At 37.8% G+C, this 25,124-nt stretch overlaps 1 protein-coding gene across 5 annotated transcripts in view; it reads right to left on the reverse strand.

The window, feature by feature from the left end:
- Positions 1 to 2,728: 2,728 nt before the first annotated feature.
- PIK3CB (phosphatidylinositol-4,5-bisphosphate 3-kinase catalytic subunit beta) overlaps positions 2,729 to 25,124 on the reverse strand; it is a 195,625-nt gene continuing 173,229 nt past the window's right edge. For all 5 annotated transcript variants that reach the window (XM_032630188.1, XM_032630189.1, XM_032630192.1 and 2 more), the window contains 6 exons: positions 24,579 to 24,657; positions 11,399 to 11,566; positions 9,873 to 9,996; positions 6,059 to 6,204; positions 4,594 to 4,726; positions 2,729 to 4,223 (listed from right to left, as the gene is read on the reverse strand). In XM_032630188.1, the coding sequence (XP_032486079.1) occupies positions 4,086 to 4,223; positions 4,594 to 4,726; positions 6,059 to 6,204; positions 9,873 to 9,996; positions 11,399 to 11,566; positions 24,579 to 24,657 (788 nt within the window). In that variant the 3' untranslated portion in view covers positions 2,729 to 4,085. The remainder of the gene's footprint in view (positions 4,224 to 4,593; positions 4,727 to 6,058; positions 6,205 to 9,872; positions 9,997 to 11,398; positions 11,567 to 24,578; positions 24,658 to 25,124) is intronic.

A 25,124-nucleotide genomic window follows, 5' to 3' on the forward strand; every position in this document is an offset into this window, starting at 1 on the left:
AATGGCCAAAAACAAACATGAAAAAGCAATTCAATGTCATTACTAATCAATCAGGGAAATGCAAATTAGCTCACTATAAACACCAGAACAGCTAAAATATTTTAAATGTTGGTTAACCGGGTGTTGGCGAGAGTGTGGAGCAACAAGAATTAAGTACCAGGAAAAAATAAATTGGTACAACTACTCATTTTAGCATTACTTGGTAAAAAAAAGATTACATAATTCTATGACCCATCAATTTTAATCTTAAGTATATACATCCAAAGAAATATGTACATATGTGAAACAGGAAATAAATTATAATTATCACAGCAGCATCATTTGTAATAGCCTCAAACTAGAATCAACCTATGTGTCCCAACAGTAGAAAGGATATGTAAATTATAGGGTATCCATAACATGGAATACTGTACAGTGATGATAAATAACGAACTGGAGATACATGCAACTAAATGGCTGAATCTTAAAAACATGATGTTGAGGGGAAGAATCCTGATGATTGCCATAAAAGAAGAGGTGGTGATTACCTTGGCAGAGAGGGAGTCTTCACCAGGAAGGGGAATTTGTAGGGTTCTGAGGTGGTCAATCTTCTTTCTTGACCTGTGTGGTGGTTACCTAGATGTTTGCTCTATCATATGCTAATATTATTTATGTTAGTGTTTTATGCACTTTTCTGTATGTGCCTTTTTCCACAATAAAAAAAGGTAGAAGAGGAGAAGGTGGAGAAGATCTGAAAGGCCAGACCTCTAAGTGTTAAAACTGGGCTTTGCTAAAAGTAGAAAGATATTAAGAGTTCCAAAAATCTATTAGTTATACATTTTCATGTAGGAATAACCCAGAAAGTGTTGTCAGACAGACAGTTTTTCCATCATTGGAAAAGGGGACAAAACTGCTACTGCTACTGAAAGAGGAAGAGGCTCCAGGATGTCATGACTGGTGTTTAGATCCTACCTGGGAAGAGATGCAGCATTCTGATGTGGAGGAAGGGCAAGAGGCAGTAGAAATAAGCAATTGCTGATCCTGTTAATGCCCATGAATCATGCTTTATATATGCTGTACCTTCCTGCCTAATATGCTCTTCCCATTACCTGTTCACCTAGCTCCTATCTGTCCTTGAAGACTCAGCTCAGAGGCCCACTTCTCCAGGAAACCACAGCCGCTGCTTCCTCCCTCCTAAGAGCTGCTTGTCCCCTATAGTAAGGGTCACATGGCATGGTACCTCTCTGCTTTCCACATCATGGACCAATCTTTCACCTTCTGCACACAAGTGAATCCTGCATTACAGGCTGCCTGGCTAAGATCTGGTGCTGACAGTCAGGGATATGGGCTGCACAAGGCAGAACTGAAAATGCACTGGAAGACAGGAGACAAGCATAGAGCTGTGGAAGGGGTTTCCCTTCCCTGAGATTCCTCCCTTCAGGAGGGGGAAGCAGGGAAAGAAATGAGATTGCCTCTGAGTTGGGACTCAGCACACGTTCCAATCACAGTCTTAAACTAGTCTCTCCCACAGAAGTGAGTAGGGCAGTTATTACCAATCCCACTTTACAAATAGGAAGCTCAGATCCTGAGAAAGAAAATAAATACCTTACTCCAAGGTCAGAGAGGCAGAGCTGGATTGCAAATACTAGCTTCTGCAGCCCAGGGTCTTGAATATAGACATGAGAAGAATACTCAGGAATTAACTTGTTCAACAAAGTCATCCTTTGTCTTCCCAGTCCAGGGTAGACACAGATGCTGTCCTCAAGTATGGAAATGTATAGAGCTTCCAAAATCTTGTTTTGGGAAATAACCAAAAGACAGGGAGCCACGGCACTGGGTAACCAGCCCCCAGGCAAGGAACTATTCCTACAGCCCAGAGCCCTAATCTGCTCTGTTGGTTGGCTATCCTCTGCCTTCCACCTCCAACTGTCTGGCTCAGGCGGAGGCCCTGAGAATCAGGGACATGCAAGTCAGCAAGTATGTAGGGAGCACCTGGTAGGAGTGCTCAGCAGCTACTGAGGGTTATCGTGCTATCTACGGGGGGTCTACGGCAGAGGTGGTTAAGAGCCATGCTGGCCTCAGGTCCAGCACTGTCTGGGGAGGTTCGTTTCCCTTTCTTACTCTTAAAGACATTCACATTCACCGATTTAGCATATATTTACCAAGGAACCTATGGGCTGAGGAGACCCCTCTGGAAACAATGGTGCCCACTTCTGCCTGGCAATGCTCACCACTCTTCAAACCCCTGATCCGTAACCTGGTACATGTAATGGTGGACTGCTATCAGACAAAGATCCCTGAACAAACCTGTCCTCCTATGGTCCTATTTCTGCAACTCTCACCAAGTCTAGAGCAGCCCTGAGAATGGTCAGTTCAGAGTTCAATCCCCACCATCAGCTGAGTTATTTCCAAGAAACTGTGCTCTGAGCACCTGCCCAATAGAAGAGAGCTACAAAGTGGCTTGTCTGGCCTTGGGTACCAAGTAACTGAAGGGACGTTCTTCCAGACCTCAGGATACCTCCCAAAGGCATGGAAACTCAGTGAAGACACCCTCTTGCCTCAGGCTCCCAACCAAAGTCCAAAAGGCCTCCCATACTGCTTGATGGGGTTGGGAAACAAGGAGAGAAGTCAGGGAAGAGACCATGAGCCTTGCTTACCCTGAGGTTGGTTTGTCTATTGACCATTTCTGAAAGAGTCCCAGTGCCAAGGTCCTGTGCTGCCCATAAAGAAGAGGCCCACACATCCCAAGAGCAGCCAAAACCAGCTCACCCATTTATTTGACTGAGAACATTAAGGAAGACAACAAAATTAAACAATCTTTAATAAAATTCCTATAGAAAACTCAGTCGCAGGGCCAATACTCAGTTCTCTTTCCCATGTCACTGAGGATTGAGAGCTCCCAATAGTCTTTGGAGAATAAGCAGTAGTTTTGCTGGATGTTGCCAGTGCTCAGGAAGAGCATCCATTTACACATTCAAACCAGTAGTTCCTATTGCACATATTAACATTTTCTGCCATCTAGCACCCTAAATATATGGTACCTCCACAAATAAATTAAAGAACTCCATGTGGCATGAAACATTTCAATTTGAACTAATATCCTTGAAAAATCACATTATTACAAGTTTTAATAAATACAGTAAGAACAGCTGGCATTTTACTAAAATACTGAATTTTAGGCCTGGAGTTTATTCCATAAATAGTTTCCTTTTCATTTGCTTTCTGTCTTGGATACATTTGCTCAAGTACTATGCTCTATGAAGTGAACTCTTTCATAGATACCATGTAAAAACTGTACTAATATGTGCCTCATTATAGAAGCAGCTGGAAGAACTGGATCACATAGTTAACTAAAAAGTAACTTGGGAAAAAGCTCTGCTTTTGTAAAACTTTAAAACACAGGCTGAAGAAAATCAAAATAACATCCTTTTTATGTAGAACTCCCACTAGAAATTTTATAAATATATATGCAGCATAAATTATATTTGCCTCACCAAGTAGATTTTCATCAAGTCTGGCTGGGATGATGCTATCACAGTAGATAAGTATCAACAAAAGAATTAATGTTTCCACAGGTTTAAAAGATTTTTGAAAAATCATAATTTCAAATTATATTATAATTTGTAGTTTCCACATTTAAAAAGGGAAGAAAGAAAGCTTTCTTTTAAGCCTCATTTGGAAAGTAAGAACAGCTACTAGTCCCCAGGTGTGGATAAGTTGGCTGAGTGATAACACTTGGTCACAATATGAAAAAGAAGTATTTACACCTTTCCAGAAAAGTACCAAATACTTAAAAAAAACAAAAAACAGAAAGACAAAAAACAATCTCTAGTAGCATTCCTTGGCGTGCAAAGTCAGCAGGAAATGATTATCCATAATGTTGACAGTTTGCATGATGAATCTTGGAAGCATTCAAAAGCAGAGGGTGGTCATCAGGGATTGTTCAGATTAGGTTTCTGTGGGATGCCATTGTTTTTAATTTAACTCTGGGTTCCAGGATTTCATTCCCTTTATAACATCTCTGGCAGGGTCACGTTCAATTTAGTGCAAGTGCAAAATGAAAACTAAACGAAACCAACAAATACATTAGGAGCAAAGGCTGATCGTTAAGATCTGTAGTCTTTCCGAACTGTGTGGGCCATCCAGTTCACTTTAGTAGTCCAGCTTTCCCTGAGTGCCTCATCAAATTTTTGCTTAAATTGCTTGAGTGCTTCTTCTTCACTCTTCCCTAAGGCAAGAGAGTCCTGAAAATGAAGGGAAAAAATCTGATTTTATATATTCTCTGTAGTGAGATGCGAATCTCAAAAGTCTGCAGGAGGCTGACTTGGCCACACAGCATACCCCATGTCCTTATTCAAATACCATTTATGGGAGAGAGAATGAACACCAAGGTATGGTGATAATATGACCTCTGCCAGAGGCTTTTTGAAGATGAAATGAATTTATGATTACTGCAAGACAACTACTTAGCTGCTTGTCACTACCACTCCTGGGTAAAACTGTCTCACAGGAGATGACTTTGTTCCATTCGCTTTGAACATCTGAATGAAATAGGTAGGTACGGCTGAGCTCTATGCTCATAAAGTCCAATTTACAAAGAAAAGAGGTTTATACCTTAAGATACTGTATATCCTTGACTGATGTGAGCTCAGGAAGCCCTGCAGTCAACATCAGTGCAAAGAGAGTGATGAAGAGATTCCCATGCCGTCGTAAAATCAGATATGCATCCTCACAACACTGGCGGAACCTTTAGTTGATGCAGCAAATCACAAGAGTATGATGTTAGAACGGAAATAGCAAATTTCATAAAGGAAAATGAGAGATATAGCTAGACTTTCCATAAGAGCTGGAAAATTTCTACTGAACTAAAGGTTCGTTTCTGAGTTTTACCCTTTTGAAAATTGTCCCAGGACTAAAATTTACATAAAATAAATCAAGCTCTCTAAAACCACACATATCTTTTTCAAAAACAAAATTAAATAGAAATTATATGGTAAAAGGCAATTTAACACTTAATCTAGGCTTTTTAATTCTATGTGTCACAAAAATTAATTATAAAAAAGTGGTGATTATAATCCATAAGGATTTCTAACCATAATTCTAGATTCTAGATTTGTGGTCTGACTCCAGAGACTTAATTTCTTTAATGTCCCCCAAACCAGTGTCAATGAATTTGCATTGTACCTTTCTATCATCTTGCCTTCCCTCTCTCTCCTCTTCAAGCTGGTCATTCAAGATGACCACCCAATCCTATCTCCCTAATTTTGCCAAAGAGGAAAATGGATCCAGAGTTATACTCTGCAGAAACCCATGCGGAACTGGAAATGATACTATCAATCATTTGGTAAGCATATGGATGAGTTGATCACATCATGTAACATATCTCTCATTATCAAAATATCCCTGAAATATAATTATTTTTGTCCCCATTTAAAATGAAGAAGTAAAGACAAGATGACAAGTAATGTGCTTGGAAACCTACAAACAGCAAGGAAAAGATCAGAGATTACAAAGTCTTTCCCTGAACCCTGACTCTCTTACTGCACTTCACATAGAATGACAGCAAAATGCCAGTCCCTCTCAGCATCTCACTATCAAATGTCTTAACAGTTTCAGAGAATTTTCTAATACAGGTAAAAGGTGGTATACTATTGGAATAAAACAATAATTTATTTCAAATTTCTAGCTTTTTTTTTTTTTTTTGCGGTACGCGGGCCTCTCACTGTTGTGGCCTCTCCCGTTGCGGAGCACAGGCTCCGGATGCGCAGGCTCGTTGGCCATGGCTCACGGGCCCAGCCGCTCTGCAGCATGTGGGATCCTCCCGGACCGGGGCACGAACCCGTGTCCCCTGCATCGGCAGGCGGACTCCCAACCACTGCGCCACCAGGGAAGCCCTCTAGCACTTTTTTTTCTCTTCTTTGAACCAGAACAGGATCTGACAGGCAAGTTCCCCCAAAGCCTCCTGTTAGCAGACTGACTATCTCCCCAATCTACATATACCTCTCAGCTAAATGCTAGTCTAGCTGGTCAGTTGAGAAAACATTAGATGTGTTCACGCTGACACGAGGACAATACTCACCGGCCAAACTTTTCCGTGTTTCCTGTTTTTCCTTGTTGAATCACATGAATGAAATCATAAGTAAGAATAAAAGGCACTCTCTCCCTTTTAATGCCAAATTTAGACTTGAAATTTCCAAGAATATGTCCAAAGTCAATGTGGAAGAGCTGGAAAACAAATGGGATTTAATTTCCCCTTTTTTTCTGGTGGGTTCCAAATAAAAATCCAAGGCCTCAGCAGTCCTAGATGCCCATGCACTACATCAAATGGAGTAGTAGTAGACACACTACACGGCCTCCTGGATCATTTGGGAAAAGAGTGCTCTGACATTCGAAGGTCTTTTATATTCAATAATAACCCTGATATTAAACTGCATATACACAGTGGGAAAGATGAATCTTTAAAAAGAAAAATACATCCAAATAATAAACATGTTTGATTTTAAAAAATCAAATAGTTTTATACACAGAAATAAAACAAAGAGAGAGTACATCCTTGCCCCACCAGTTCCCTCACCACCTTAAGCGCTACTACTTAGAGGTAACTTCTCCCCACCCGTCCACGTGTTTTTCCTGATATATGTCTCCATTTTTCTAAACAGTATGTTTATAATTATTTTTTACTTCCTAATTTTGGATTATTATGGAAGGTAAAGATTTAGTACTCCTGTGCTGATGTCATGCCTCATAATGCAACACATTATATCATAATTTATGGTTAAATCAATATCCAGTGTTTACTGTTCAAAGTACATAAGCCATGTGGTAATACTATACTATCATTACACTTCCTTTTCTTGCTCATCTTTTTCCTTGACAAAACTATTTTTTGTCTTAGTGTTCTATGATCTGGTCATTAATTCTTCGCAAAATCTTAAAAATCTAAAAATCATTTCACAACGGTTTTCCACATGGTCAGGTAACCTGTTAGCTCCTGTCTGGGCTGGCTGTTCTCTAAGCCTGCCAAAGAACCATCACCCCGTGCTCAACCTTCACTCTCCTCCCATTTGCAGTCCCTGTTTCCTGGGTTCCACATCATTTCTCTTTTGGTGTAGACCAGGCTTTCTCACTTTTGGCATTACTGACATTTAGGCCCTAAAATTCTTTGTTGTGAGGTTCTACCTTACATACACTATAAGATGTTTGGCAGCACCCCTAGCCTCTACCCACAGATGCCTGTAGAATACCCCCTCCCGCATCCTGACAACCAAAATTGTCTTCAGGCATTGACAAATGTCCTCCAAGGGCAAAAGCACCCCAGTTGAGACCCTTATTTTCATGGATGTCCTTATTCTGGCATCCTCCTGAAAAAAGATGCAGAAGAGACACAGCTTTTGAAACCTTATGTTTGAAAATGTCTTTGTTCTACATTCATACTGAAAGTCTGGTATAGAATTCTAGGTTAGAAATCATTTTCACTCAAAATCATGAAGGCTAATTCCCACTGTCTTATACAGTTTCCAACGCTGCTATTTTAGAAGTCAAGTCTTTCTGACTCCTGAACCCTGGTAAGTGGCTTGCTGTATCTCTGGGAAGGTTTTAAGACCATCACTTTATGCCTGATGCACTGAAATGTCACGGTGCATGGCCTTAGTAAGGGTTGTTTCATCTACTGTAAGGGAACTTTCGTGCCCTTTTGACTGGATAGTCACAAACATCAGCTTTGGGAAATGTTTTTGTATTATTTTTGGGTAAGTTCCTTCCCTTCCTCTTATGTGCTACTTCTTTCTGTAACTTTTATTAGGCTAGATGGTGAACCTCCCTGGACTGATCCTCTATCATTTCTGGATCCTCTTTCTTCTACTTATCAGATATCTTGGTCCTCTTCGGGATATTAAAGGGCAATACATTGCCTGGTGCCTAAAAAACAGAATCTGGGCCAAACTGCCAGGATTTAATCCTGGTATGTCCACTCTCTGTTGTGTCAATCTTCTCACCTGTAAATGGGGATAACACTACCACTTACTCTGTACGGTTATCATAAGGACTGAAGGAGTTAACGTATATAAAGAACTTAAAGCACTGTGCTTTCCACAAGTTAAAGAGTTCAAGAAATGTTAGTTGATCTTTAGTTTATACTTCTATTTTATTTGTTCCTCTTTTTAATTTATAGGAATTCCATTTTCTAATTTTTAAAAATAGAATCTTACTACTTCATAGATGCAATATCTTTTCTGTTTTTACTTCTTAAATCATCCTCTGTTTACTGCAGGTACTGTTTTCCCAGAGTTCTTCTTTCCCCCTCCCCCCATTTTGCTTGATTTGGTCTCTTTCATGGTGGAGGCTTTCAACAAATGTCTGATAATCTTTGGCTGACCATTCATATTTAAGAATGAGTCACTAACAAGATGAATGAAAAATCTATGGACATGGTAGGATTGTTGATCAGTGGGCTTCCTTGCAGAGTATCTGGGGAAAGACCTCAAAAGTCAGCATCTGTAAGCCTTTTCACTGGAACTGATCACTTTCTCTTGAGAAGAACCATGTAGTCTATTGCGAGAGTGGGAATATACACCTGGTTGCTACTGTTCTTGGAGCAAAGCAAGCAGAAATGGCTGGGAATCATACCATTTATCATGCCAACTTTCACTCCATCCCTATTTTTAATATGGCATCTTACCCTTAGCTTCCATAGAAGCTGTTTGTCCTTGAGTCAGAAGAATTGGTTTCTTCAGAGAATAAATCCTCTAGCCCTTCTTGGAGTTGGAAAGGAGATACAAGCACCTAATTGCTCCATATATAAACTGCCAATCAATCCTGTTTTCAGCCTCTTCCCCTTTCCCCACCTTCAGCAGCACCTAGTGCCCCTGATTCCAGAGCTTTCCTCAGACTGACACACCCTTCCACAAGTAGCCATTTTCTCAGTTATGCCGAGTCACTGCTATTTTTCCATTTTGCTTTTGCTCATCCCCAAATCTGTTGATGTCTTTCACCCATTGTTGGCTTCTTTTCCTATTATCTTTGACTTCTTGGATTTACATATTTCTTATTCCTCAATATATTAGAAGGGCATCAAGAAAGAATGGAGGAAAACCTGTGTTTCAGCGTGATTAACCAGAAGTCGGAGGGAATCCTTTTAAGTGTGAACACAAGGTTCAACTCTCAAAAGATCAAGCCAGAACTACCCAGATCTCCAAGGAGGTGTAAAACTCTGGGTCCCACCTAGGGCCAGAGTTCACAGAGTGACTCAGAGTCTTTACTCTGGAATGCCCCTAGTGTCAGGGAATTCTAAGGGTGGCTAAACTGAAAACGTCTCAAATTATTTCATCTGTCTTTGCTTAATATTAAAGAATTTACAAACAAAAGTCACTCTGAATAAGAAAATTTTCACTTCAAAACTGAGAGCTTCTTTATATTATATAACCTGGTCTAGCTTCCTAGCTACCCCAAAATGATATTAGTCATACTCCGTATCGCCTTACTCCCGCAGATGATTATATCTGATATTCTAAAAGAAAAAATGCCTCAAGTGGGGTTTGTCTCAACTTTTTCTTTTTTTAACACTTATCTTCTTTAAAGTTAATATATCCTGCACATTATCTGCTCCTTCTGCTCTTCGGCACATGTGTCCCAAATACAATTTCTTATAGTGAAGGAATAGGTCACTTGTAAATAACCTAAATAATTTTTTAAACATTTAAATAAATGCTTATCACCTAACTTCAAGCAAACAAACCGATATATGAAGCAGATGGCACATGAAACAAGGGGTGGGAAATAAAAGGAAAGACAAAGGCATGACTGAGACTCATAAAGAATCTGAGTTTCACAAGAGATTGTGCTGCACATAAGTAACAGCATCACTGAGGCCCTTGGCACTCTGGGAAGTTGCTTACCTGGCCAGTTTTTTTGACCATGATGTTATCACTATGTCTGTCACCAATCCCAAGGACATAAGAAGCTACACAGTAGCCGGCACAGGACAGGGTAAACTCCTCAATGGCTCGGTCCAGGTCATCCCTGAATGAGAGAAAAAAATAGGAGCAAGGAAGGTTTTCAGCCTCCAAATGTGTGGGACGGAGCCAATCCACACTTCTGTTTCCTTTTTAATGTGAGAACAACTGCAACACAGAGCTGCCAAAACCATATAAGGAGAAGATGCTGGATCAGCCAAGAGTGAGGATGATGATCAGAGGAGCAGGGCAGGGAGGAGCCAGCAGGCTTGCTCAAAGACATCAGGTAACTGGACATCAACTATTCAAACTGCTGTGTCCTGGGGCTCACATTTCTGTCGGGGACAGGGGTAGGTTCATATGCATAGTAATGAGAGGAGACCATCAGCTTGGCTGAATGATGCTGGGCTTTGGAACATTTTTGTAGTTTTGACTGAAGACTAGAATTCCATATTTAAGAGTTAAGTATTACAGTGCCAACCATTAAAGTCACTGACTTATATCAGAAGTAACTAATATAGACCCTTTAGGGACAAGGCCCTAAAATCAAAATTTGAAAATTAATTCTCACATACAAGTTCTTGGATTTTATTTATTTATTTACTTTTGGCAGCATTCGGTCTTCACTGCTGCACGCAGGCTCTCTCTAGTTGCGGCGAGCAGGGGCTACTCTTCGTTGCGGTGCACGGGTTTCTCATTGCGGTGGCTTCTCTAATTGCGGAGCACGGGCTCTAGAAGCGTGGGCTTCAGTAGTTGCAGCACACGGGCTTCAGTAGTTGCAGCATGCGAGCTCAGTAGTTGTGGCACACGGGCTTAGTTGCTTCACAGCATGTGGGATCTTCCCTGACCAGGGCTCGAACCCAAGTCCCCTGCATTGGCAGGCGGATTCTTAACCACTGTGCCACCAGGGAAGTCCAAGTTCTTGGATTTTGCCAATGATAACATTTAAGTCTGACTTCAAAATCTTCAGCCAAAAATACTTGCAGTGTTTTCCCCTCACTGTGAAATTCCTTAATTTCCTATGTATTAGGGCTTTTCCAACACAATAATTGTAAGTAACACAATTCCTAGCACTGTATTTTTTAGTTTGGAAAGATCAGCCTACAAACTCATTTACTTCTATTTTAAAAATCTATTGAAAATTTACTTAGGTTCATACATTCACATAATTATGGAAGTTCATGCACTTAAAAAGTTATATGTTATTTGTTAAACACTTAAGTTCTTAGATTTTTAAACTACTGCCCAGCTCTGAAATTTGATCTAGATGAAGCAGAATTCAATGCTAATCTTCTGTAAGATTTTAGGAAGGCCTATTTGTCATTTTGATCTAACCTGAAATGAAGCAATAAATAACACTAATATTTCCTCTAGGACACTGATGATTCTAACTGCGAGAACAGTTACTTTTTGGGAGTTTGTTCAGAAGAATGATAATCAAACAAAATACACTAACCCAGAACACTAACCCAGAATTGTATTCTTTAAGCCAGTTCAGAAGGGCATCTTTGTTGAAGGCTGCTGCTGCAGCCACATTGCTACTGTTCAGCTGAATGTCAGCAATTGTCTCAGAGGTGCTCACAACTTCAATGAGGCCAGAGTGGTCTCCTGTTGCTAAACAGCCATAAGGCAGCATCCTGAAAAGAAAAAAAAGGGGCATAAAGAGTCACATGTGTATGCTACCCATAAAATGAAACACTGAGAGAGTATGTTTTTTCTTTGATTTTTAAAAAAGTTTTATTACTATTGATAACCTTGCCATTACTGTATTAGTCATATAGAAAAATATTAGTTCCACTTTCTATTAGACTGTAAATACCTTAGTGAACAGATGGAGTAATTTACTAAACTCCAATGTGCTAGCTAAATGTATAATTTGTTATCTAATTATTCTGGTGAAATATTCTATTTGTTTGTGTAGGTGGACACAAGCACATCAGATAAAGGAAAAGTCTTTCATTTTTACCCTAAATTTTGGGGAAGGGAACCACCTTTTTTTTTTTGAATAAAAACATTTATTGCTTTGAAGGATTATAATATGCGATTTACTGAACTCAGCAAACAATCTATTTACTGTTCATATTGGAAGAAAATAATAGGTAAGAGAAAAAATGAGAAAGAAAAAACATTCTTTCAGAAGGTAGTGAAAAACAAAAGATTGCTGCAGAGAGCATTGGTGTTCAGTTTTAAGCCTTGAGAATGAGAATAAATGTTTTTCCTAAGTTGCTGTATATTTTTTGTCTCAGACATTTTTTTTTTTTTAACATCTTTATTGGGGTATAATTGCTTTACAATGGTGTGTTAGTTTCTGCTTTATAACAAAGTGAATCAGCTATACATATACATATGCTCCCATGTGTCTTCCCTCTTGCGTCTCCCTCCCTCCCACTCTCCCCATCCCACCCTTCCAGGCTGTCCCAAAGCCCCGAGCTAAAATCCCTGTGCCTTGCGGCTGCTTCCCCCTAGCTATCTACCTTACTACGTTTGTTAGTGTGTATACGGGAACCACCTTTTATGTAGCATCTAGTAGATGCCACACAGCAGGCTAAGCACTCTACACGTTACCTTGGTTAACAACAACTCCATCCTTCCAGTTGTTCAAGCCCAAGACCTTGTAATCTTTCACTTTTCCTCTCATGCCTAATATTTATGTACCTTGAAAATGTGCAGAGTCTAAGTAGTTCTCTGTCTCCACCCTTCCTTAAGCTACCACCCTAGTCCAGGTCACCATCAACCCCTATTCAAAATTCAAGTTTCCTAATTAGTCTACCTGCTTCCACAGCATAGTCTGTTCTAAATGCAACAGCAACATAATCCATTTAAAATATACTCATATTATGTCATTCCCCTGATTGAAATTTCAGCCATGACTTCCCACCTAAGTGAAAGCCAACCCGCTTGTTGTAGCTCACAAGGCCTTCAATCTCGTCCCCCTTCACCTCTCATAGTATCTTCCACTTGATCACTTGTTCTTACTATACTGGCTCCATGGCTATTCCCCAAACATATCAGGTACAGCATTCCCTCATTCCTTTATCTGTGTTATTTTCTCTACTTGGAACATTCTTCCCCAAAACATCTACATGGTTTACTCCCTTACCATTTTGAAATCTCTGCTGAAATGTCACCGTCTCAGTAAGGGATTCCTGAATCATCCTATTTAAAATAGCAACACGGTGACATACTAACTGCCATCTCTTCCCTCCTTTATTTCCCTCTATAGCCCTCAACACTATCCAACATCCTGTACATTTTATTTATGTGTTTGTTTATTGTCTGTCTCTACCATTAGGATGTAAATTCCATCAGCCAGGGATAATTTGTTCAGTGTGTATCCTCAGTACTTGAGAATGTGTTTGGGCACAAAGCAAGCACTCAATAAGTATTTCTGAATGAATTAAACAAACAATAACAATATCCCTATAAATAGGTAAATTCCTAATTTTATAAACGAGACATAAAATTAATTTGCAAAAAAGTCATACATTTAACCAAGTGGAAGATCTAAGACTTAAAACTAGGTCTGAGTGGCTCTAAAACTATCTTTTTAACCTAACACAGTCTACAGAGTCACTGTATAAGAGGTCTCTCAAGCTACTTCTTGTGCCAAATAATTTTTGCTAAATCTATAGGTAGGATTGCATTTATATGATCCCTAGTGCAAATAAGCATTTTCTCACGTCTCTTTTAGCCATTTTATGTAGAATTTCTTTTGTGAATTAGCTAATCACATACTCGGTCTATTTATTAGAGTTTTAAACATTTTCCTTAGAGATTTATATGAGTTCTTCATACATTAATATTATCCTTTTCTCATTTTGGTTGTCAACATTTTCTTCAGTTTTCTAAAAATGGTATTATCACTAGAGCAAATACAAAATGGAATAAAATACCTCGTAAAGTTCAAATAAAAGTCAGGTGACTACAGAAAATGCAATGGATGGAATTCACGAGTTCTATACATATATGAGTGCAGCTATGTGCCAAGCATTGTGTTAGCTGCTGGTGACACAGAAATGAGCCAAAAATGCAGTCCCTGCTCTCACTGATCAGACAAACCACAAATGCACAATGTGCATGTGATCAATGGATAAATGAGAAGTGCCAGTAGAACGTGTCAACAGTCAAGAAAGATCTCTGTGAGGAGGAAGGACATGAGGGACAGAGGAAAGTACAGAGGGAGCAGGTGAGGGGAAAAAAGTCAGTGTTGGAAAGACCATGCAGACCTCTATCTGCCACATAAGGACTTTACCAAAGAGAAAAAATGTGTGTGTGTGTGTGAGTGTGTGAGTGTGTGTGTGTGTGTGTGTGTGTGTGTGTTGGGGGAATGAATGAGTGTGGTAGCCATGTAATAATCAGATAAAAGAGGAGAGTTTCATTTAATAGTTCCTAAATTTCCTTCCAACCAACAATTCAATTTTATGCCTCTTTAAGCACTTCCCTAGTTCTAGCAAAATACGGTTGGAAGCAAAATTGTGAAACTTCATGCTGACAGCCTGATATATCAATAGCCTGCTTTACATATGCATTATTAATTTATTTCTCTTTTTTTAAAGTTTATGCTTCACTAGAAAAGGTAGCTATGGAGCGTGAAAGTTTTTACCAATACCCCTATCCTTATCGTGACACAACACATGTGAAGTAAACACTGGTTAAACTGCACTTTGGCTCACTTTCCTACATCTCCTCCTACTCTACTTGCAGTCAAACTGGGCAAAAGTCCAACAATTTCCTCTTCAAAAGCAGACAATGATGAAAGCATTTAGTGTCTTGAGGATGGAATGCTCACAATGGGAAGGAAAAAACATCCTTGTCATAGAGACAGTTTGACAGAAGTCAAGCTGGGGACAAACTCTTGGAGCCCTGACCACCTTACGGGGGCACCCTTTGCACTCAACTTCTTATAAAGGCCATGACAACGCTTAGTAATGTTTATCTTCCTTTCTCAGACTCTCTGACCCAAGGAGCAATTTGTTATCTTTCCATTAAAGCTAGAATTGTAAAATGAGATAAATTCTACAGCAGTGGGGATGGCAGCCCCATCACCCTATTCTGAATGAGTATGTAGAAAGTTTTCTCTGGCCTTGACTCCAAGTCTCAGTGGTACCTTAGCCCATTGCTTCAAAAGGAGGCAAGTATAATTCTTTTACCTAAGGCTTGCATTGCTTCCATCTTCTTCCTTCATCCTTCTAACTACTGAAACCAGTGTCATTAGAACTGCTGTGTGGCTCTCTTAAAAGGAAGTAAACCCCATTAGTGCAACTCAAATATAAAGTCACAGTGAAGACAACTCTCCAAAATTCAATGTCAACTGTATTGGGTGGGGGGGGGGCACGAGATGGGACTGTCAAATCTACCAAAAATCCAGGTAGACTTACATGCAACCTATCAGACTTGACAGAAAAGTCTAATTACCTATTTGTTGACCAAAGGTCAGGGTGTTCTAACATACTGATGGCTTACAAATGTTCTAATTTGGCATGGAAGATACCAAAAGAATATTTTGAGACATCAGAGAAAAATGAAAATGAGAAATATGCACTTTCATTCATGCTAACATGGCACTTTTGCAGGTGCTAAAATATTCTGATCAAAATAGTAATCTGTAGAAGGTATCTGAAGATTTGACATTGAACCTAAAAGAGTGTGTGCTACATGAACAGGTTTAACCTAAACAGCTGGCCAAAAGAAAAACACGTACAACAGGAACACTGGGGCATGTATATTTATAGAAACAGTAAAAAATGTTTGGTGGGAAAAAAAAGCTATTGGTTTGAAAATGAACTCAAAAGAATTGAAGTCCTGCATATTTTTTTAAACATGGGGTCAGAGTACAAAAAGTCAGCAAAGATCTCACTGAACAGACAAGTTCCTTTTTCTTGTTACACACATATTGCTTCCCCTCAGACAGATACCAGGTTTATTTCTAGCACTCCCACATGTGGCTGCCTCCCTTTGCCTGAGGTCACAATGAACTTTATTTGATGCTAAATGTGCTTTACAGTTAAACAGAATGGGTAAAACAAAAAACTAAGAGAAAAGAACTTAGTTGAGGCTTTCAATTAGTCTGACTGAACTGAGGACAAAGTCTTTAGCTCAGCCTTTCATAATTAACAAGACATCATATGGCCAGAATCTGCTCTTAGCAAAGGAGACCACTATGTAGCTTATGTGCTGACCTTGGAAAGAACCAACAAGTTACGAGCCTATGCTTGAAAAGTTTTCCCCATTTTTTACGGACAAATAAAGTAAAATCATTTTCACTGGGGTTTACTTTATAAGAAGGGTCAATAAACGTTTACTGGACTGAACCAGATAGTAAATATTTTAATTTTAGGTGCTATAGACTATAAGGTAACTAACTCAATTTTGCAGTTATAGCATAAAAGCAGCCATAGACAATATGTTAACAAACGGGTTGTGGCTGTGTGCCACTAAAACCAAAAGAAAAAGAAAAAAGGTAGGCCAGAACCCTCTGGGTTTGTGTTCCCCAGGGAGTTTCTTAAAATCACCCATTCTCCTCTTATCTACATAGTATTTCTTATGAGTAAGTGATTGACCAAAAGTTTTGCTACCTATTCAAAACTACCTATTCTATTTTTACACAGCCATATTAGAAATTACTGCTAATTTAAAAGCAAAGCTCTTTGTCATTTATGGTACTCAAAGGTCCTTTATATATGAACCATAATCTCACTTCTATATTCCAATACTTCTGTATTCGGTATTCCTACAAGTCCCATTCAAGGAACAAAACCCACAGCAAATTGTTCTTTCTACCTCAATAGCACTAGAAAAGTGTATGCTGGAAAAAAAATCTAAAGACTAAAAACCTCTTAAAAAAAATCAATGGACAATTACATATTTGGGGCACCAGAATACTTTGATAAACAAATAGTTACTAGATAGGTCTTACCACAATTTTTCTCACTTACACTACCAAAATAACAGAACTGAAATCAAGTTTAGTGTCTGACAGACCCCAATTTGAATCCAGCTCCACCACTTATTATTTTTGTAACCTTTGACAAACTGTTTAAAGTCCCTTAAGTTTAAATTTCTCATCTGCTAAAAAGGAATAACACAACTTCATAAAGTTGTAAATTATATGCCATTACACATGTGAAGAACCTAATACAAAACCTGTTTCAGTCAATAAATATCAACTGTTTTAAGTTTTTAAATAAATTAAACTTAAAATGAAATCAAGAAATACTTATAATCTTGCAGGGATAAAGTCAATCACAAGTGTAACTGTTTCTAGCAACCTTGTGGACAAAGTTGCTGTAGATACTAAAACATATTAAAAAATAACAGATAAAGTAAAAAAGGTTTTTAAAAGTTATGATTAATAAAGAAAAAAAGGAGACTTCTATATCTCAGAAATATAGATTATTCATAGTAATGGCTCAGGAAGTTACTGACTTGGTTAACATTTTAATGCCCATGAGAAAAGAGACATGGTCTTGAGTCCGAGAGGCAGGATCTGGACATGGCAGGAGCTGGGGCTCTAAAAGGGCTGTCAAATGTATGAAGGGAACTAGAAAAGGTCTGCTCATTGATGAGACGATATACCATGAAAGTCTGCCATCTAACCTGGGCCCTGGGTGAGCAATAAAAATGGGGGGGGGGGTGCATGAATGTGCAAAAAAACCCAAGCCTTCCCATATTCTTATGAGATTCAAATATAATATAAATACTTATGAAGTATGAGAGCCTGAAGGCAAAGAATTAACATAAAAACTGATTGATCGTGCATAAAGAGCTTGGGCAAAAGCACAAACTAGACCAAAATTCATTTTGGGGGGCAAACTTTCACACCCTAGGGAGGAAAGGACCCTTACAGAAAACACAAAACTCACCAATAACGAATTCAAAACCAAATATTATTAACTACACAAGGAAATGAATAAGATTAAGCAGATAAATGAAAAGGTGACACCCTAAGAGATAAAACAGAACAATATGAAAGAGATGGTAAAATGATGAAAGGCATGAAGAGGAACAGAAAGCATAAGGAGAGTACAGTATTAAAAAAAGAACAGGTATACAAAACAAAATCAAATACAATTCCTAAATAAAAACAGTCATTGAAATAAACATACTACACTGATACACAAGAGATGAGACAATACTAAAGAGATAATTAGTAAAATAGAAGAGTAAAAGAAACTACAAAAAAAATGCTGCATAAAGAAGGAGAGAAATAGGAAAGAGGTTAAGAGAAATGCAAGGCAGAACAAGGAAAACCAATATACATCTATTAAAGTTGCAGGAGAAGACTGTGAGAGTGAGAGAACTGCAGTGTTGAAGAACATGGATACATTCTGTAGAAACTAAAAGAGGTGATTTTCTTTGATTGAAAAGATACAATAAGAATGGGGAAGTAAAAATAAAAAGAAATCCATACACAGACAAATTACAATAAAACTGCAGAAATGAAAGGCAAAGAGAAATTTTTTTCTGCAATGTCAGTTTAGACTGACAGCAGGCTTTTAAAAATAACAACAGACGGCTTCCCTGGTGGCACAGTGGTTGAGAGTCTGCCTGCCGATGCAGGGGACACAGGTTCGTGCCCCGGTCCAGGAAGATCCCACATGCCGCGGAGCGGCTAGGCCCGTGAGCCTTGACCACTGAGCCTGTGCCTCCGGAGCCTGTGCTCCGCAACGGGAGAGGACACAACAGTGAGAGGCCCGCGTACCGTAAAAAAAAAAACAACAAAAAAACAGACGTCAGAATACCATGGAATAACATCTTCAAGGTGTCTTTGGAAAGCAGCTGTATAACCAGGTAATGTCAGCAAAAACAGGGGGTTAAGGACATTTGAAAATCCACTCTTCCATAAAAACAACAAGAAGATTGGCAAAAAATTGTCAAGGATCAACTATTTCAGTAATATGGAAATACAAAAATGGGTTGCAACAATCTGGGGAGTGTTTCTTGAAGAAAATGGCTGAATCTCAGTTGAGTTTTACTGTTACTTATTCCAATCTTACCTACTTCCCAGTTCTGCAGTAGACTTGGCAACAAATGGCACATAATCATTGTGACTACAGCAATCTGGTAGCCACTAGAGGGGGCAAAAATGGGGCTGGAGCTCCTTCAAAGCCTCATTTCAACGTAACTGTCATTCTTTGAACTTTCTAGTAGTTTCCAGGAAGATCCCACTCACACTGTTTCTTTGACCTGACTCAGACCTTGCCTACTGTGAACTGCCTTTTAGCTGGAGGTGTTTCTCAAAAATAATCTGAATCAATTGTTTAACACTGCAGCTGTCTTAGGGATAAATAATAGTTGGGGTAAACAATAAGCTAACTAAAAAACTTAAAGAATAAACTGTGGAATGAGATGTTCACAGGGGACAGTTAAAGACTACAACATTCCCATAGGAATCTAGAAGCCATGTGCATGGCGATGGTTGTATGCATTCCTGGGGCTGTGCAAATGGACAGGAAAGAAGCTAGAAGGCCCTAGCTCTCACCTCTTACTAACTCTGAGGCTTACACAAGTTAAGGCTAAGGCACAGCTCTGAACTACCTGGCTGACTCCTGACAGAATGCCCCAACATGCACACAGAACCCCTCAGTAAAGACTGAAAGACTTAAGAATTCCAGGCATTTAAGGAAATCTGTGGTCAATCATTAGCTGACCAATAAACTAACCAGGCAGAGAAATCAGTGACAACACATGACAAAGAACAAAAACCTTACATAATTAAATGAGAAGTCATGAAACAAACAGCAACAACAAAAAATCCTGAACAGGGGAGAGAATCTGATTTGCAGGGTTGTGAAATTTAAAACCCCTATTTTAAGTATGTTCAAAGAAGTAAAAGGAACCACGTCTAAAGAACAAAAGAGAAGTACAAGAATGATGAATTACCAGAGACTATAAATAGATATCATTTAAATGAACCAAATACCATGACATTTTTCACAGAACTAGAACAAATAATCCTAAAATTTATATGGAACCACGAAAGACCCCAAATAGCAAAAGCAATCTTAAGGAAGAAAAGAACAAAGCTGGAGGTATCACACTCCTAGACTTCAGACTATACTACAATGCTACAGTAATCAAAACAACATGGTACTGGCACAAAAACAGACACATAGATCAATGGTGCAGAATAGAGAGCTCAGAAGTAAACCCATGCGTGTATGGTCAATGAGCCTACGACAAAGGAAGCAAGAATATATAATGGAGAAAAGACGGTCTCTTCAATAAGTGGTGCTGGGAAAACTGGACGGCTACATATAAAAGAATGAAAACAGAACATTTTCTCACACCATATATGAAAACAAACTTAAAATGGATTAAAGACCTAAATGTAAGACCTGAAACCATAGAACTCCTATAAGAGAATGTAGGCAGACAATTCTCAATTTCAAAACTTACTACAAAGTAATCAAGACTGTGCACAGAGACAGACATGTAGGTCAATGAAACAGAACTTAGACTCCAGGGAAAAACCCTCACATTTACAGTCAATCCATGTTTGACACAAGTGCCAAGATAATTCAATGAAGAAAGAACAGTCTTTTAAACAATGGTGCTGAGACAACTGGATACCAATACAAAAAAAATGAAATTGGACTCCTACCACATACCATATAAAAATTAACTAAAAATGGATTAATGACCTAGATAAGGGCTAAACTAAAATTTTCAGAAGAAAGGATAGGCATAAATCTTCATGACACTGGATTAGACAATGGTTTCTTAGACCTGACACCAAAAACACATGCAGCTAAAGAAAAAAAATAGATAAATTGGACTTCATCAAAGTAAAAAATTTTGTATATCAAAGGACACTATCAAGAAAGTGAACAGACAACCCACAGAATGGGAGAAAATATTTGCCAGTAATTTATTTACTAGAAGTCTAGAATTCAAAATATATAAGGAACTCACAACTCAAAAGACAAATAATCCAATTCAAAAATGAGCAAAGAACTTGAATAGATATTTCTCCAAAGAAGATATACAAATGACAAGCACATGAAAAGCTGGCCAACATTATTTGTCATTAGGAAAATACAAATTAAAACCACAATTAGAAAATTAACAAAATTGCAAGCAGAAATTGACAAATGCCACTTATAATGGTTGGTTTTAACATATGTCTGAAGTGACAAACAGGTAAAAGTTTGATGAGAATAAAGACTTGGGCATAATTAACAAATTTGATCTAATGGACTAATTTACAATCTTATGGTTAATAATTACAGCAACTGGAACCTTTTCAATCACAAATGTGACAGAAAAACTAGACATATGGTAAGGCATAAATAATCTTAAGAAATATGACCCTGATCTTATACAGACCACATAATCTGACAATAGTCAGGTACAATAAAATTAGACGTCACAAGAACAACAAAAAAAGTCCAGTGCAATTTGGGAGTCAAAATAATTTAAACTAGTTCAGGAGTTGAAAAATACAAATGGAAATAAAACATTTAGAACTGAATTCCATATAGTGTGATGTATTATGAAAATGCACAAATAAGTTTTTTGTTTTTTTTTTTTTCGGTACGCGGGCCTCTCACTGTTGTGGCCTCTCCCATTGTGGAGCACAGGCTCCGGACGCGCAGGCTCAGTGGCAGTGGCTCACGGGCCCAGCCGCTCCGCGGCATGTGGGATCTTCCTGGACCGGGGCACGAACCCATGTGCCCTGCATCGGCAGGCGGACTCTCAACCACTGCGCCACCAGGGAAGCCCAAATAAGTATATTTTAAAACTTATGGGATGCAGCTAAGGCAGTAGTTAGAGGAAACATGGTTTTAAGTTGTATATATGAAAAAAATGGAAATTAATGTTCTATGTGTTCATCTCAAAAAATCAGAACAGAATTAACACAAGTAAAAGGAAGGAAACTATAAAGATGTAATCAATGATAAAACAGAAAATGAAAACATAAAACTAGAAGGACACTGTTTTAAAATACTAAGATGGAAACCTCTAATAAGGCTAATAAGGAAAAAATATTGCATACAAAATAATTTTACAAATGCAAAAGGAGAAAAAAGTTAAACATAGCAGAGGTTTTTAAATTACAAGAGGATGTTATAAAAAAAAGTATGGTAATAAATTCAAAAACAATGATGAACTGGACAATTCTTAGCCTCAAAGTGACTCAAGAGGGAAAACAACCCAAAGAGTCCAATAACCATTAAGGAAAATCAGTAGTCAAAAAAACCTAGATTCCAAAAAATCAATACCAGGACCAAACTTTTGCAGAGACAGAAGAGAAGAAAGCATATCAAGTTTAAAATTTGGAAAATAAAATATAAGACAGCATCTTTAAGATAACTGTACAGGGAAGGATTTTTTAAAAATAATAAAACAAAAAGCATAAACCTTGAAGTAACCTAGGTAACTTATAGCAGAGAGAAAACACAATACTAATAAACATTGAAAAATTACTCAACCAAACAAATGCAAATTAAAATTCTATGAGATACTGTGTTGTATCCATTAGATTTGCAAAAAATTAACAAGTCTGATTGGCAAGGAGATATTTCTGGGTAGAAACATAACACTGGTACAACCATTCTGGAAGCCAGTTGGGCAATGGTGGTAAGGTTGAAAATATGCATGCCTTATGACCTGGCAATTCCACTTCTGGCTATATAAACTGAAGAACTCTTCCAAACGTAAGAGAACTGTGTAAACTTTAGGTTTAAAAAATAAATAAAAAACAAAAACAAATGAATACAAATAGCTTCTAATAGGGGAATGGATAAATTTTTGTATTTACTCAAAACATTAATAGAGAAGTGACAATAACAAATTAGAACTTCACATATTAATCTTAGTATATCTCAAAAAATGTAATAAAAAAAGTAAACTTCAAAAAGTTACATGTGATACGACAGTATTTACTGGAAGTTCAAAGCATTCAATGGATATATAATTTATAATTAAAGCACAAAAACATATATATTACAGTTTAGAATAATGGTAAATCCTGAGTTGTGAGAAAGTAGAAGAGGATAAGAATGCATTAATTTTATCTGAATATTTAATTCCTTTTTTAAAGAAGTAAATATGGAAACATGTTAACATCTGTCATTTAATAGCTAAATGTATACTCAAGTCTGGGTTTAAGAACACAAAAAATGTTGTCAATTATCATCTATATTTCATGTTTGAAATATTTCACAATTAAAAAAAGAATTAGGTAAAAGATGAAGTTATTCATTAATAACTAGCATAGAAAAAAATTTTTTAATTGTATGGCCCTGTATTGTATCATGAAATATGCTTAATGTTTTTTCCCCCTTGATTAAAAAAGGAGTACACCATAGAAAACTAGCTAAACAGGTATACCAAAAGGGGGGACAGGGAGGAGAGATTGTATCACCTTTCATCCTACCACCCAGAAGTAATGTCTACTATACATTTTAGTTTCTGTCAACATTTTAGTGTGTCATTTTTCAGGGATTTTTAACTGGCTGAAATCATTCTATAAAAATATTTTTTTGCATCTCACTTATCTCATTTGACATTTGAAGATAGTACTTTCTCTAAATTGTTAGCAATTCTCCATAAACAATACTTTTAAATATCTGAGATGTTTGGTCATATGTGAAAGTTAATCATCTTTAAAACTGTTGTTCTATTGAGCAAATGTTCAAAAGAGTGTCCCAATGGTTTTTTTTACTGTAAATAAGTCAAGGATGAATATCTCTGTGCATAAGTCACTGTTCACATTTCTAATTTTAAATTAAATTCTGGAAATATTGGATATAGGGAATAAATAAACTTGATTCAGAGAGGTTTATATTCATTCAAAATGGTATATGACAATATTTGTGTTTTTGTTACTTCAACCGTGTTCCAGACTACATTTCACTTAACAGAATTTTTGCAAGGAAATCAATGCTATATAATTGTTCTTTTAATTCATACTTCTACATTAGAACTGACAGTCTTCGCATAATTATTAGTTTTTTTATTTTATAACTTGAATGGCCTTTTCATATCTTCTCCCCATATGTTTATTTCTATGAACTCTTTAAATATTTAGAATTATTATCCCCCTGTCCTGTTCATTATGAATATAATGCCCAGAGGCTTGACTTTTCTTTGTTGACATTCAAATCTTATATTTTTATGTGGTCTTGTTTGCAATTATCTTCATCTGCTCTTTATCTTGAAAGATTTTATAATAATTAAACTTTAAAATCCATTATGTTTCCTCTTTGTCTCCATAAACCTGTTCTACTCATTGTCTACCCCTAACAATGGTGGCCAGCAAAAAACCCTGAAAGCCCACCTAAACACTTCCCTTTCAGGAAGGTTAGAAGAATCAATGTTACTAAGTTAACTAAGAAGAAAGGCAGGCCCTTCTCTGTCTTATCACTCCCATGACCACCAGTCATCCTTCCTGAGACCACCTTCAAAACCACAGATTGGGATATGACTCTTGCTGTCACGTGTATAGTTTTACACTTGATGAGGGTTCAATAAGATAATGTATTTGAGAGCATATTGTAAACTATAAAGCGTTATATAAATATAATTATGAACGACCAATAATAATAGCAGCAAGAAATCAAAACATCAAGTTTTTATAATTTTTAAATTCTATTGTAGAAGGACTACAACATGAGATAAAAATAAATTCACTAGAAATCTCACCTAAGATCCAGACCAGCTTCTTTCCAGAGTAAATCCATCAAGCGCAGCATTTGGAGTGTCAACATATCCTGCCGTAAATCTAAGGGGAAAGAACCCTGCTATGTTATAAGTGCTTTCCACTTTGGCTTAATAACATTTATTCAAGATTAGCTAATTCAACCAGAATTAACTGGCTGGGAAGAAACATTGACAAATAACTGCTCTGTTAATTTTTTTCCAGAATTTTAATGCTGACCATACTCAATATGCTAAATACTAGGTTTGTTGGTTAGCATGCTCCAGTAACTACTTCAGAAATTAAGTTTAAAAATATTTTTAGGGGCTTCCCTGGTGGCGCAATGGTTGAGAGTCCGCCTGCCAATGCAGGAGACACGGGTTCGTGTCCCGGTCCGGGAAGATCCCACATGCCGCGGAGCGACTGGGCCCGTGGGCCATGGCCGCTAAGCCTGCGCGTCCGGAGCCTGTGCTCCGCAACGGGAGAGGCCACAGCAGTGAGAGGCCCGCGTACCGCAAAAAAAAAAAAAAAAAAGATAAAAAAAAAAAAAA

Source organism: Phocoena sinus, chromosome 4 (genome assembly GCF_008692025.1).
Source record: "Phocoena sinus isolate mPhoSin1 chromosome 4, mPhoSin1.pri, whole genome shotgun sequence".
Classification (NCBI taxonomy): Eukaryota; Metazoa; Chordata; class Mammalia; order Artiodactyla; family Phocoenidae; genus Phocoena; species Phocoena sinus.